The sequence below is a fragment of the Sus scrofa genome, chromosome 13, assembly GCF_000003025.6.
Source record: "Sus scrofa isolate TJ Tabasco breed Duroc chromosome 13, Sscrofa11.1, whole genome shotgun sequence".
NCBI classification, from domain to species: Eukaryota; Metazoa; Chordata; class Mammalia; order Artiodactyla; family Suidae; genus Sus; species Sus scrofa.
Window position 1 is genome coordinate 95094093 of NC_010455.5, and position 15313 is coordinate 95109405.

Consider the following 15313-nt stretch of genomic DNA (forward strand, 5'->3'; position numbering starts at 1 on the left):
ATTAAAGAAAAAAGACAGCAAGTGTTGGCAAGTGTTGGCAAGGATGTGGAGAAATTGGAAATCTTGCCTAATTTTTAGGAATGCAAAAGGGTGCAGCAGCTGTGGAAAACAATAGAGATTCATCAAAAATGGAGTTCCCATCATGGCGCAGTGGAAATGAATCCAGCTGGGAACCATGAGGTTGTGGGTTAAATCCCTGGCCTCGCTTAGTGGGTTAAGGATCCAACATTGCTGTGCCTGTGGCATAGGCCCATGGCTACAGCTCCAATTCAACCCCTGCCTGGGAACCTCCATATGCCGCGGGTGTGGCCCTAAAAAAAAAAAAAAAACTACCACATAACCCATTTCCCATTTCTGGGCACATAGCTGAAATCATTAAAATTGGGATCTCAGAGAGACATTAGCATTCCCATGTTCATTGCAGCACCATTCACAATAGTTAAGATCTGGAGACAATCTGGAGTTCCCATCTTGGCGCAGTGGTTAACAAATCTGACTAGGAACCATGAGGTTGTGGGTTCGATCCCTGGCCTTGCTCAGTGGGTTAAGGATCTGGTGTTACCATGAGCTGTGGTGAAGGTTACAGACACATCTCAGATCCTGCGTTGCTGTGGCTGTGATGTAGGCCAGTGGCTACAGCTCCAATTTGACCCATAGCCTGGGAACCTTCATATGCCATGGGAGTGGCCCAAGAAATGGCAAAAAGACCAAAAAAGAAAAAAGATCTGGAGACAATCTGCTTCGATTGACAGATGAATGGTTAAAAAAAAAAAAAATGTGGTCTATACATACCATGAAATACTACTCAGCCTTTAAAAAGAAGGAAATTTTCAGGTATGCAACAAAATGGATGAACTCAAGAACATTATGCTAAGTGAAATAAGCCAAATAAGAATGACAGATATTGCACAATTCCACTTATATGAAGTATCCGAAATAGTCAAATTCATAAAATTAGAGGGAATCATGATTACCAGGAGTTGGGGGAGAAGGAATGAGAAGTTAGTAATCAACAGGCATAAAATTTCAGTTAAGCCAGATGGATAAGATACAACATTGTATCTATAGTCAACAATGATGTATTGCACAATTAAAATGTGTTAAGAGGATAGATCTCATGATTAAGTATTCTTACCACAAGTTAGAAGAAGTACAAAACATGGACCATCCCTGCCATCGTGGAGTCACTGTTTAAATGAGCTAGACAGAAGTAAACTTAAAACATCACATTATATCGTTGCTCAGGATTATATGGGATGGACAAGCTTTCAGTTCTCTCCTGAAAGATTAGAAGATTATTCTCAATCAGGAGAATACGTCACCAAAAGAATGTTCTGACAGAAATAACCCACCCACCCATCCATATCCCAAACTGGGAATTTGGCACATTGCCCACGTGAGTACACACATGATGTCTGTGCACACAGAGAGTTATTGAAGACTAAAAAATGGAGTCTTGTTGCCAAACTTAGTACCACACACAACCACCTGATGACCTCCAGGAAGAAAATGAGAATAGTGATTTCTATTTTTTTTTTGGAAGCTAAGTGGATTTTCCCAAAGTCATGGCAGGATAGGAGTCCTGGTGCTCACCTCTCAACCCAGCAGGTGAGTCACTCAGAGTACTTTAGTCATGTTAACAACCCTTGCCCAACAATAGTGAACAGTTTAATAGGCTCTTTGGTCCTACTGTGCTTTTGCCTTTGGGTAAAATAGTGCACCTACTGGAACGGGGGAAAGATCTTGTGCTCTGGAGTCAGGGGCCAGTGGTGGGGTGGAGGGAGGTGAGGGGCAGAGAGAGTAGGCAGCCCTGAGTTGAGATTCCTGCTCTACCACTTATTAGCTGCGTGAATTTAGACAACCTACATAACACCTCTCAGCCTCAATTTCTTTATAAACTGAGGGTAATAGCATTTACTTTTGCTTTGCGGAGTCATTATGTGTTTATTGTGTAATGTGCCTGCTACATAACTTAGGTGTTCATTAAATAGTAGCTGTTGTTGTGATCTGGTCATGATGAGACTTCAGGGTGGTGTGGAGGCCAGCATCCTACAGCTTGTTAGGGTAAGGAGCAGCCCTAAATGTGAAGCAGTTTTAAAATGAGCACTTTTATTTTTTAAGGGGTAGGCAAGGAAATGGTATTCATCCTTGTACTGAAATTTTATGTAGGATGCAGGTCAACATTTAGAAGCAGTGGATTTGATTGGAACATGAGAGGGTCCTCTTTCTCCTTAGTTTACATATTCCTCTTTCAATTGTATCCCTAAGACTATAAATAAACTAGGAAAAAGAGTTTGATCAGTGTTGTGCCTTAGTATCTACACCTAAAAACTGAAGGTGTCGTCTATCTTATGTCTAGTTTGAAAGATGAATAAGAGTAAATAGAAAGCTTTGAAGTCTTGATGAGAGAGTATTAATATAAAGCATTACAGTGGTAATTGCAGCTACAGAATGGGAATTCTTTCCAGAAGTACTTGAGGAAGACTAAGAAAGCCATTGTATTGTACTGCTGATTTTAAAAGTTGCTTTGGGACCATTAGATGCTGAGAAATTGAACACTTTCAGGAAAAGGGACATTAATGACTTTGTTGTTTGAAGTTTTGGTTACATGTGAGTGGGTGAAGGAAGTTTTATTGCAGGTGCTTTTGCAGCGGGTTTATTATGTCCAGTAGGCTATAGGATCAGGCTGTAGACTTCTGCTTTTCTTCCCTGCTGTAAAACTGATGTCCATGTGCTTTCATCTCATCACCACTTAGGTACTTCAGGGTAATAGGAAATAGAAGAGAAACACACCTGGTCCCCATTTCACAGGTGTTTCACTGGTATTTCCCAACTACATTGTTGGTTCAGCTTTGAGGACCATGCTGCTTATAGAGGCCCTTTGTTTTATTGTCGAGTGCCCCAAACAATACCATTATGTCCCAGGAATTTAAAATAAATTTTGCTTGCTTCTTACTTCCCCACCCTGCACTTGATAACCCCCACATCCATACTCCTACACCACAGACTACTGGAGGCAGGAAAGGAATTCAAAGAAGAGGGTGATAATTACTCCCTGTCTCAGGTCCAATACCTGCTGCAGAAGGTGCCAGTGTCTGGCCTCCAAACCTCACAGGTATCTTTATATAACCTGTACTATCCATTTTGTTAATGGACATTTGTTTTTCTCTTTAGTTGTGCATTTTTTTTCTTTTCTGTGCTACTATTCGGGGTCAGATTTGTTTGTGTTCTGTAAATGAAAGCTTTCCCTGAAACATTTAACTTGAAAAACATTTTCTTTACCCTATTAATTTAGCTTTTACAGTAACATAGTGAGATATTTTATGATTGACCACAGATATTAAACATTGAGTCTGTAGCTGTTATTGCTACTTTAAGATGTAACGATCCAGTCACAATAGCTCAGGTTCTGATCATTCCCAGGACAAAGTGCCCTGTGCTTTCGAATCTAGATAATTACCCATGGGTAGCTGAGGACGCACTGTGAAGGAGCTCAAGGAAGAAAAGGCAAACACTACACACTAGTGCTCTGTGAACCTAACCACCATAATTCAAACTTTATTTGAGTGTTCTGTGGTCATAAATAGCTACCTATTTTCTTGAAGGTGTAATTCACAGTGGACATTTTAATATGTAAAACCCTCCCTGCTGGAAAGTTACAAACATTAATCACTTTTAAACCCCTCAAAGTAATATAACAGAAGAGTAGATTACTAAAACAAAAAATGTGACATTTATTTTTACAAAAACAATGAACATGAGATGGGTAATATAAACGTCATTCATCTATGTCCTGCTTTTGAGATCTGTTGCTGCCTGAAACATTAGTTTCCTGTCTCTAGTTCCTTTTCTCTGTAATACACTAATTTGAAAAAAAAATTTTTAGAATTGGCACCTTTTGTATTTCATTATTAGCATTGTACCTGAGTCCAGAACCAATAATTTGTATATTATTTGTGATTACCCATTAAAGTCCATTCAGAGTATACTGTCACTAAATCAGAAGTTCATAATGGAACAACTGAGACCTGGAAATATGTCAAATTAATTTTTATAACTGTCCATACCACACCTGGCCCTTGTTCTTTGAAAATACCTCTGGTGATGGCTATATTCCAGAAACAAGGCTTCTAATCTGATTTCTAATTGAAATTTTAATAATAATATTTATAAGCTATTTATACATATAACCTACTGTTGTATTGGCTATTGTCAGGGAGGAAGAAATTGTCCTCTACTCTTCTATAGGATCTTCTGGCTGGTGTGAGAATTAAATTGACATGAGATAGATTAACAGGAGAAAAATCAAAGTTTAAAGACACACATGCTTCGGAGAGACCCAGGCAAACAGTAACTTGCCAAGATGGCTGAAACCATCACCTTAAATACCATCCTCAGCTAAAGACAAAAGTGAATGTTGGGGATAGTGGTTGGATACTTCAAAGAGGAGAAAGGCAATTCTCAGGAAGATGGAAAAGCCCATGTTTGATAAACACTTGTTTGCTGGATCATGCAGAGACAATGGGACACAGAGTGGACTCTGATCCCTAGGCCCTGACCACCTCACACCTGGCCCCTGATCTTTGACGATAACTGTGGTGATGGCTGTGTTCCAAGAACTGGCCTTCCTTCTAAAAAATCTTCGAGACAGTTAGTGGAGAAGGTCAAAGTTCCTTCCTGAGTCTCTTGGGCCTTGATTAGTTTTCAGCTCAAAATAATCCTTATGCCAAAGAGACATTTGGGGGCCGCAAGTTTTGCTCTCCTACACTATCAAAATGTTGAGGACACATCAGAAATAACTTTCTAAAGTCACCACGAGGAACAGTGTTTTTTTCTGCTCAGGAGAAGTATGGACACATTTTCTATTTGTCTCTCCTGCCAGACAACCTTGAACCATACTTGAGTCACAGTAACTGGGAATATATATGAACATAGTCCTAATACATAATTTTCCCTAACTGAGTTTTATTTATACAAATATTTTCTTTCATAATATACTGGGTCACACAAAAATCTATTCGTCCTGTAGTTTCTAATCTAGATTTTGGTCTAACATCCGTGGGTTTACAAACATTTTTGTTGTGAGTCACCACAAAGCATATGGGAAGCAGGTGGACTGTAATTAAAATGAATAAAATTATATGCTTGTAATCATCAACCTGCAAGAAGTTGAAATATTGATGACTCAGCCATAATGAAATTAGGGAAGACTGAGATATTGATCACACCAACCTGTTTGCAAATGTTTTTCTCTCTAAAACAACAACAAAATCAAACTAAAGAAGAAATGCTTTGATTAACCATTCCCCTGCCACACCTTCCACCTGCAAACTTATTTTTTTCTTAAAGAAAAATTCACGGAAATTCTATCTAGATTTTTTAAGTCCCATATCCTTTATATGAATGTCTTAGTCATGTCATTGGAGATAAAACTCATGCTTAATTAGAATTTATCAGACAGTTGTTATATGTAGCCCTCCCTGAGTTATTTTTAAGAGATCAAAATAGAACTCACATCTGACATCCCACAATAGTTACTGAAATTGTAGCTAAAATGCTGATTTGGGCAGCTAACTCTGTACTGCTTACCTCACAAAGCAGGGTCTGGAAACAGTTCTGATTTAACCTCATTGTACTAATTACTGTAAACTCTTTCCATGAGTAGGGTAATAATTGTCACTCTAATTGTTGCCCCCAATGTGGAATAACTACAGTGCAGCCATTAGCTAATAACATATGATTGTCTTAAGTGTATCCATGTGTGCTGACATTAAAGGAGGTATCTAAAGTCAAGCAGTGTCCATTTTCAATGAGTTTATAAGGAGATGTATAATAGTTTATTAAGATGTTAATATTACTCCTGTTGCACTAAAGTGACTAACAATGATCCTTGTTACTGATATTCAGTCTTCATAACATCTGAGCAGAAAGACATGGAAATCCTAGCAACATCCTCAAATTACTGTCTTGGGAGCTGTGTTTTTTGTTTTTGTTTTCTCTCATTCAATCTTTACCGCAGTTATTGGTGACTTTTTCTCATCTCGAGTCTTCTGAAGCCAAGAATAGTATTTTATAAAATCTCTAGATTCAAATATAGGTCCTCATTCATGGCATAAACAGGCAGACAGATCTACTTAAGAACCACCTGGCTTTCATTTTACAGTCATTATACAAAAATATACCTTTTCTCATTTAGCTGAAATATCACATTTAAAAAAATAATTTTAAATGGCAATAATTGTACAAGGCACATTACCTCATGCTAAATAACCTGCCAAGGGGATCTCTTAATTCCCAAAAATCTTCTTCATAAACTATGAATTTAAAAAATTTTAAATATACTTGAATCTGAAATTTTAGCAACTTTATTTTTTTTGAAAATTTATTTAACAGTTTTTATTTCAGTATTCTGTCAACTGCTCTAGAATTGTTGGCATAGTTACCAAGTATCAGAAACACACAGCTAAACACATTTCAATATAATCTTAATCCACTGCAATTTCCAAAGAGATGCATTAGAATGGGTTTTGTCCTGTCAGATGTCTCCTTAAAAATCCACACAGATTAAATAACAGATTGCAGAGCTGGATATATTCTGGTTTTTCAAGAAGTGGAAATATTTTCAAATGAAATCTCTCATCTAGTGAGCTAAGTTTAATTTGTTGATCGTAGTTCAGACTGGAAGTTAAGATTCATCTCAGGGAGTTGCCGAGGTGGTGCAGCCAAAACAAATCTGACTAGGAACCAACCATGAGGTTGCAGGTTCAATCGCTGGCCTTGCCCGGTGGGTTAAGGATCCTGCACTGCCATGAGCTGTGGTGTAGGTTGCAGACACGGCTTGGATCTGATGTTTCTGTGTCTGTGGTGTAGGCTGGTGACTGCAGCTCTGATTCGACCCCTAACCTGAGAACCTCCTTATGCCGTGGGTGCAGCCCTAAAAAGCAAAAGAAAAAAAAAGGATTCATCTCACAATAGTGATAATACTTTTATTGTGGTGAGTAGATTGAATCTGATAATGTAGTACCATTTGTAACAAGTTCTTATGTTTTCTATAGGTGGATAAGCGGAGCAGCTGTAGTCAATGCATTTTATTCTTCAGGCAGAAATCAGATAGGTAAGGTCTATTCCTACATAATTCCTTAATATTTATCTATTACTCCCAAACTGTAGTGCTTTGCATGACCAATTTGCAATACTCCCCATAAAAGCACTGCTGAGGCTGAGTTACTGATTAATTGAGTATCCTCCTTGAAAATAAATGCATCCATGCACTTCTTTTCACTCTAACAGCAAAATTTAAATTAGTAAAAATCACATTAAGTAGCTTTGTTTCTTTTACAGTATTCTCATTTATAGCTACATGGTTTATCTTATTTCTAAGTACTTTTACTTTATTTCTAAATACTTTTTTAAAGTCCCTTATATCTTTATTAAGTTATATTAACTCTAGGACTTTCTAAGCATCAGCATCTTAAGCGATTTCAGGTTCTGAGAACCAACTTTTCAGAGATCCAGTTTTTCTCTCAATTCTGTATGCTGGCTCTGGTAGAAATGGTCCTGCTTTGTATCATTTTTTTTTTTCTAGAAAACTCCAAGAGGCTCAGAAAGTTGAAAAGTCAATTATATTAGGTGGAACCATATGATCAAAAAAGTTTTATGTATTCACTATTAGTGATATCAGAAATATACATAGAAATTAATACATGAATGCGTAATATAGTGAGTAATGAAATGGCTTTCCTTTCTCTCTCTCTCTTCCTGGAACTACCTTGACATCTTTAAATTCTTTCTTCAGTATCTCATACACAGACCCATTTTTTCCCAAGATTTTTTTAGTATGTAGAAAGGCAACCAGCTGATTCAGTACTTCAGTGAAAGTATTCTAAGCAATAGTACAGCCAGCTTCCCCAGGAGTACTCAGTGCAGCCCTTCATTCCTAAATGTAGTTAAGAATCAAGTGGGGAGTTCCCGTCGTGGCGCAGTGGTTAACGAATCCGACTAGGAACCATGAGGTTGCGGGTTCGATCCCTGCCCTTGCTCAGCGGGTTAACAATCCGGCATTGCCGTGAGCTGTGGTGTAGGCTGCAGACGCGGCTCGGATCTCGCGTTGCTGTGGCTCCGGCGTAGGCTGGCAGCTACAGCTCCGATTCGACCCCTAGCCTGGGAACCTCCATATGCCGCAGGAGCGTCCCAAAGAAATAGCAAAAAAAAGACAAAAAAAAAAAGAATCAAGTGGGAAGGTAGAGTTTGATGATACTTTCCCTCATTGCTTTTAAACCTAGGAAGTATTAAATTAAGAAGCTATCCACATTTTCTTCTAGTATTTTTTTTTAGGGTTTTTATTTTTTTTTTAGGGTCTTTTAGCATTAATGTAGGTTTTTATTTTGGGAGCACATCTTTAATCTTTGTGGAATTTATTTTGGTACATGACATGAAAATGAGTTATAACCAGAAAAGGTTGTCTTTCTATAACATATAGTTAGGCATGTGCACTGAGTTAAAATTAGCTCAAAGTCTAGGCTAATGCATCTCCCAGCTAGTGAAATGATTACTTAAAGCCAGATCGGAGCCTGTTTAATGATCAACTCAGAATCCATGCAGTCTCTCCTTTGTAAGGTATTCCTACCTAGAAACCACTCAGGCCCTTTTCCTAGAAATCTTTTTCTTTATCTCTGAAGAGACTTCACTCTGAAGACCTCTTTAGTATTCAGTAGTTCTCTCAGTGTAAAATCTGGTTCATGCTAGACTTGGCCTGAACAGGATAGTTGACTTTTAATGGAATCCCAAGGAAAAGTGATGCAGCTTGGACTTCAGTTCTGCATGTGGGCAGACTAAGGTGTGTCTTTTTTAATCCAGCTCAGGATCCTATCAGATCTGGTGCAGATTAATCCCCATAAGAAGAGCCAGGCAGACCTTCTGCAGGAACACTCTGGCATGGTTATCCCTTCAGCCCTTCTCTAGAGCAGGTCCACACAGCTTGGGTCAAGAAGAATCTTGTTTAGCTCTGAATTACCACATATCCCTGAAGCTGGCTCAAAGTTGGTCCACCTCAGAGATTCTCTGATCAGGGAAGACCTGGGAATGTTCTCATTTTGAATTTAATACCCTCAACCATACAGCAACAGGAAAAAGAAGGTAAAAGTGGCCTAAGAGGGAGTTCCCGTCGTGGCGCAGTGGTTAACGAATCCGACTAGGAACCATGAGATTGCGGGTTCGATCCCCACCCTTGCTCAGTGGGTTAATGATCCAGCGTTGCTGTGAGCTGTGGTGTAGGTCGCAGACACGTCTCGGATCCCGCGTTGCTGTGGCTCTGGTGTAGGCTGGCAGCTACAGCTCCAATTAGACCCCTAGCCTGGGAACTTCCATATGCCACGGGAGCAGCCCAAGAAATAGCAAAAAGACAAAAAAAAAAAAAAAAAAAAAAGTGGCCTAACATTTCACAAAGTAGACTGTTATCCTCTGAATAATCAAGAATTGGCTGTGATAAGCTTTCTTCATATATAAAAAAGACCTTTTACAATATGCTCAGGATCAATTAATCTGAAGGAAATGAGAAATATGAAAAATTGCTAACCTCTTTTCATATGCTTATCTGCTCATAACAGTAGTTCAGAGAAGGGAAAAGTGTCATGAAAGAGGAGAAATCTTTGACATGTGTACATTTTCTCCTTGACAATTCATTTAAATCTCGAAAGTAGGGATTGTCTTAACTAAAAATAATTGAAGATCCAGATCTCCATCTTTTTTTTTTTTTTCCTTTTCTTTGGCTTTTTAGGGCCACACCCATAGCACATGGAAGTTCCCAGGTAGGGGTCTAATCAGAGCAGCAGCTACTGACTTACACCACAGCTGCAGCACAGGCTCCTTAACCCACTGAGCGAGACCAGTGATTGAACTAGCATCCTCCTGGATACTAGTCAGGTTCATAACTGGCTGAGCCACAATGGGAACTCCCTCTACCTTTTTTCTCGATAAAAGTGTATATGTGTGTGTCTCTCCATAACTAGATATGTAACTTTTTCAACACTACTTAATGGACTTGATATCATGTGCATTACAGAATTAGAATTGGTATAGACTATGTCCCATAAATGACCCTCTCACCTTCACACAAATACCATAAACTAGATCAAATACAATTTCTCATGGGATTGGTTTTTTAATGTTGTGGTAAACAAAAAAAAAGATTTGTTTTATTATTGTATAGGGAATTATTAATAATTTCTACTTTTTAATTCAGTTCCCACAACTTTTTGTCATAACTCACACATGTAGGCTACATTCCGTTTTTATGCATCCTCACTACTTCACATAAATATAAAAAGCCAACTTCCAGGACAGGCAGGCATGCCGAAAGTGTTTAATTCGCTGGTTCCTATTCATTGCATAATTGTTCCATGGAGCTTTAGAAACCTTTCATGCCATTGACAAAGCTGCACGTGAATGTTTTGTCAAATATTTCTTAAATTTCAGGCACTATTCAATCATCTTGGGAGTTTTCATTGTGGCTCAGCGGGTTATAAGCCAGCCTAGTATCCATGAGGATGTGGGTTTGATCCCTGTCTTTGCTCAGTGGTTTAAGGATCTGGCTTTGCTGTGAGCTATAGTGTAGGTTGCAAACATGGCTCAGATCTAGAATCACTGTGGCTGTGGTGTAGGCCAGCAGCTGCAGCTTTGATTCCACCCCTAGCCTAGGAACTTCCATATGCTGCAGGTCCGGCCCTAAAAAGCAAAAACAAAAACAAAAAACAATCATCTTATTAAATCTTCAAGTCTTGTCTAAGGAAACGATTTACTCTTATAGGAAGTCTTACTACCACTGCATTCTCCTTCATTAACAATCAAAAATTTTTTTCCAATTTGAGAAATTTATGGATGATTTAGTATATTCAATCTGGATGATCTGTGACTACCTTGACATAATTAAGTTTTCTAAAATTGTCTTACTCTTAGAAGTATTATTTTCAGAGTTGAGAATTAAGAGTAAATGTTTCTGAATATGTTGCTGTTTCATTTAATATAAAAACAGTTTAATTTTTTACAACAAAATTGATTTTGTCTGATTGCACTCTTCAGCTTTACATCAAAGATTCTATAATTGAATTACTTGTATCCTTTGAAAAAATAATAATAAGCCAGGGAAATGAGGGGGTGGGGGCAGGGAGAAACAGTCTTTTGTTTCATGGACCAATGACTTATTTAATTAACTAACTTGTTGACAACCCAGAACATAAAAAAAAATTCACAACTAAGCAGTTGGTTATTGTCAACAATTGTGATGTCTACTAGTAACAGCAATAAGGCTAATGGGGAAAATCCTCACTGTCAAGGTTTAGCTGACAGAGTGATCATAATTTGCAAAGTTGAACTTAAAGACTATTATTTAATGTGAGCCATAAAAATCTTATCACTTTCCTGAAGAGTGGCATATCAGGGTATAATTAAAGCAGCAGGATCTTTATAGTTAATGTTTAGTCTTGATAGCACATTTCATAAGAGCATTTTATATAATGGATGGATTTTAATCAAAGTACATAGTGTGGGAGATCGTGTTCACTTTAAGTTAATAAAGTACTGCACGTATTTTTAATACTTCAAGCTAAAAATAATTTCCTGGCACCGTTGATAGCTCAGGCAGCTACACGTGAAGTGTAAATTCATCAAAATTCTCCAAGGAAAAAGTTTTTTTTTTTGTTTTAATTTTGTCATTTTGAATGTTTTGGCAACTTTCCTGATTTTTTAAAAAGATCCGGAGAGCCCTTAAGTTGCACCGCGTGTTTTAAAGTCTCCTCTGTAAATATCTGAAGCCCTTGCAAGGTTATGTCATACTCACCCCACCTGAATGACAAAAGAAACAGCATTCACTACTCTGTATTAACTAGGTCTTATCCTTAAGGTCAGGGCCTTTCTCTTGTATTCTTGATATCCCAGGTAACAATGGCCCAGGGCTTTGCATGTAATAGGTATTGATACTAAGAACTTTTTTTTTTTTTTTTTTGATAACAGAACATAATGCTTCAGTGGATACTAGAATTTTATATCACCAAATGTAAGATTATGAAACAATGAGACTTAATGAGGGAAGGGGAGAGCATGAGGGAGGTGGAGAGGTAGATCATGGAGACAAATGCCAGGAAGAAGATGCTGTATTTGGTTAAGGAGCAATGATAAGCTATCCAAGGTGTTTTAGCAGGGGTGTTATAATGACTACAGGGGTGCTTTAATCAGTGTGCTGGATATATTAGATTTAGGATAAATTATAGTGGAGTGATACTGGAAGTAAGAAGACTGGGAAATTACGTCTTGTTTTTGTTTTTGTTTTTTAGGGCCACACCCACAGCATATGGAAGTTCCCAGACTAGGGGTCGAATCGGATAGCTGCCGGCCTATAGCACAGCCACAGCAATGCAGGATCTGAGCCACGTCTGCGACCTACATGACAGCTCATGGCAACACTGGATCCTTGACCCACTGAGTGAGGCCGGGGATGAAACCCCCATCCTCATGGATACTAGCTAGATTTGTTTCTGCTGCACCACAGTGGAACTCTGGAAATTAAGTAATTTTTGAGGCAAGGAACTAGGAAGGTGGCAGTAAGACTGATAGGAGGAGATGCTACTGCAAAGAAGGTTCATGACCTGAACTTCTCCTCAATAGGAATGTATATGACTTTATAAAAGAAAGGCAATATTGAAGATAAATGGAAAATGTTTACTTTGGGCAACTGAGACCCTTTACATGCTGTTAGCACAAATAATAAAGTCCAAATGATGGCTTAGAAGGGAAAATAGTATTTTGATATTTGACACATGAATTAAATAATATAAGACATCATGGAGTTCCCATCGTAGCACAGCGAAAACAAATCTGACTAGGAACCATGAGGCTGAACGTTCAATCCCTGGCCTTATTCTCATTGGGTTAAGGAACCAGCATTGCTGTGAGCTGTGGTGTAAGTCGCAGATGCAGCTCTGATCTGGTGTTGCTGTGGCTCTGGCATAGGTCAGCAGCTACAGCTCCGATTAGACCCCTATTCTGGGAACTTCCATATGCCACAGGTGCGGCCCTAAAAAGACAAAAAGACAAAAATAATAATAATAATAATAATAATAATAACATCTAAGTGTAAAAAAAAGCAAGTTAAGATACATGTCAGGGTAGACTTAAAAATTACAAAGTCTAGCACACCATGGGAAATTCATTCACTTATTTATTCCTCATGGATTATTCATTCATTCAACACATTTCCTCAATACCTGTTATGTTCTAGTCACCATCTAGTTTTAGGTGCTGGAGATAATGGAACTGAAAAATCAAATGAACTCAAAAACAAATGAATAAACACATGTATGTACAAATAAATGTCTGTTCTCAAAGAGCTAATATTTGAGGTGCTTTGGGGGCAGACAGGAAAAAGAAGGACCAAAAACCCATAAATAAGTAAATAAATAGTTATATGTGCCTTGATGAAAATAAAGTTGTATGTTGAAGGATACTTTCAAGTGAATGGCTCTGTTTATTTACTGAGCTGTTGTAGATAGATAAATGTTAGAGGCAGTAAAAGTTAATAACTTCTGCTATTAAGTAACTATTTCTCCCAAATATTTGCAATGGAGAAGATACTCTGAATGAAGATTATAATTCTCCCTTACTCTAAACTCCTTGTAGAAGAAAAACAATCGATATTATAAAGTGAATTATGATTATAAGCCATCGATTTTGGTGCCACTCTTGGGTGAACTCTTTGCTGGCATCAATAATATAAAAGACCTGCATTTGTTTCTGTCACACAAGATTTTTCTATACAATTAAGTGAAACCGACAGACTGGAAAACAGCTTAGTAGGCAAGAAGCCAACCCCAGGACTGTCATCACAGGATAAAACCACAAGTGGTCTTTAACTGTCCTCTTTCCTTGTAGTCTTCCCAGCTGGCATTCTGCAGCCCCCCTTCTTCAGCGCACAGCAGTCTAACTCACTGAACTTTGGGGGCATCGGCATGGTCATAGGACACGAAATCACCCATGGCTTCGATGACAATGGTAAAGTGCGAGTGATGCTTGTCTTTGGCTGTGACAGAGCCTAGGAAATCTGATTAAGGGTTATTATAATTTTTCAATACAAACACACATTTTTTAGTGTACCAGCCTAATACCACACTTTTTGTGTTCCTTTTAAGTTGTTGCTTAGGATCAGAAATTTCTGATAGGGAGGTAAGCAATGTGTGCTTTATACTCTGACAGAAGAAAGCAAATGTTCATATTAAGAAAATGTGATATTTGTCAACACCAATGTTAATGTTTGGTCTTATTTCATGGTTGTTTACTCCTTATCTCTACAAACTTTTAGAGGACAAGGTCTATGTTTTAAAATCAGATGTATACTCAAAATAAAGTATACAGGACTCAAACTGCTGGTAGTCAGTGTGGTTAAAGATTTTTTTATTTTCTTTTTTCCTTTCTTTTTGCTGCATCTTACACTTACTATCTAGTTCAGGGCCTTGCAAACAGTAGACAATTAAATGTTTACATGCTGCCCTAAATGGAAAAATAGATTTAGAGTTTCAGTGAAATTGGAAAAGAATAAAGTAAGAACATGAGATTTGTAAAGAGGTAAGAGTTGAAGCTATGACAAAGATCTATTCACAAGTGGAAAGAAAATAAGAGAACAGCAGAGAGAAAATGATTGAGGCTTAATCCAACTTTATGGAGCCAGAGGAAGAAAGGGAGACAGGAAGGGCTTACTAAGCATCTTCTAACTCAAACTATATAACAATTTTCACAGGTAGGTATTCATACTTATTCCCATTTTTCAAATAGAACAATATAGAGGCCCATAAGACTTGTTCAAAGTTACAAAACTGGGAGTTGATGGATTCAGGATGTGGGTTCGGGCAGTTTGTTTTCATTGTCCTTATATTAATTCACTATATCACAGGTACTGTTTAAAAATAAAAAAATCTAATGTTAAACATATGACATATAAATCCTGCTAAAGCTCAGAAAGGGGAAAGATCAATGTAGCTTGGATTAGCAAGAAAGTTCCAGGAGCAAAGGCAACTTTTTCCTTTGTGTTTGAAGTGTAGCAGAACTATGAGACCACAATGCTTAAGAAAGGTTTTGAGATATGAAATGAATGCCAGAGTAAAATATTGACCTCCTGAAGATCTCAAGGAGTTCCCTAGTGGTTCAGTAGGTTAGGGATCCATTGTTGTCACTACTGTGGCTCAACTCACTGCTGTGGTGTGGGTTTGATTCCTAGCCCTGGAAATTCTGAATGCTGTGGGTGCAGCCAAAAAAAAAAAAAATCTCAAAA

General features: G+C 38.0%; 1 protein-coding gene across 7 annotated transcripts in view; it reads left to right on the forward strand.

Moving 5' to 3' along the window:
* MME (membrane metalloendopeptidase) overlaps positions 1 to 15313 on the forward strand; it is a 104583-nt gene that overhangs the window by 75698 nt on the left and 13572 nt on the right. For all 7 annotated transcript variants that reach the window (XM_021069692.1, XM_021069693.1, XM_003132501.5 and 4 more), the window contains 2 exons: positions 7056 to 7114; positions 13921 to 14040. In XM_021069692.1, the coding sequence (XP_020925351.1) occupies positions 7056 to 7114; positions 13921 to 14040 (179 nt within the window). The remainder of the gene's footprint in view (positions 1 to 7055; positions 7115 to 13920; positions 14041 to 15313) is intronic.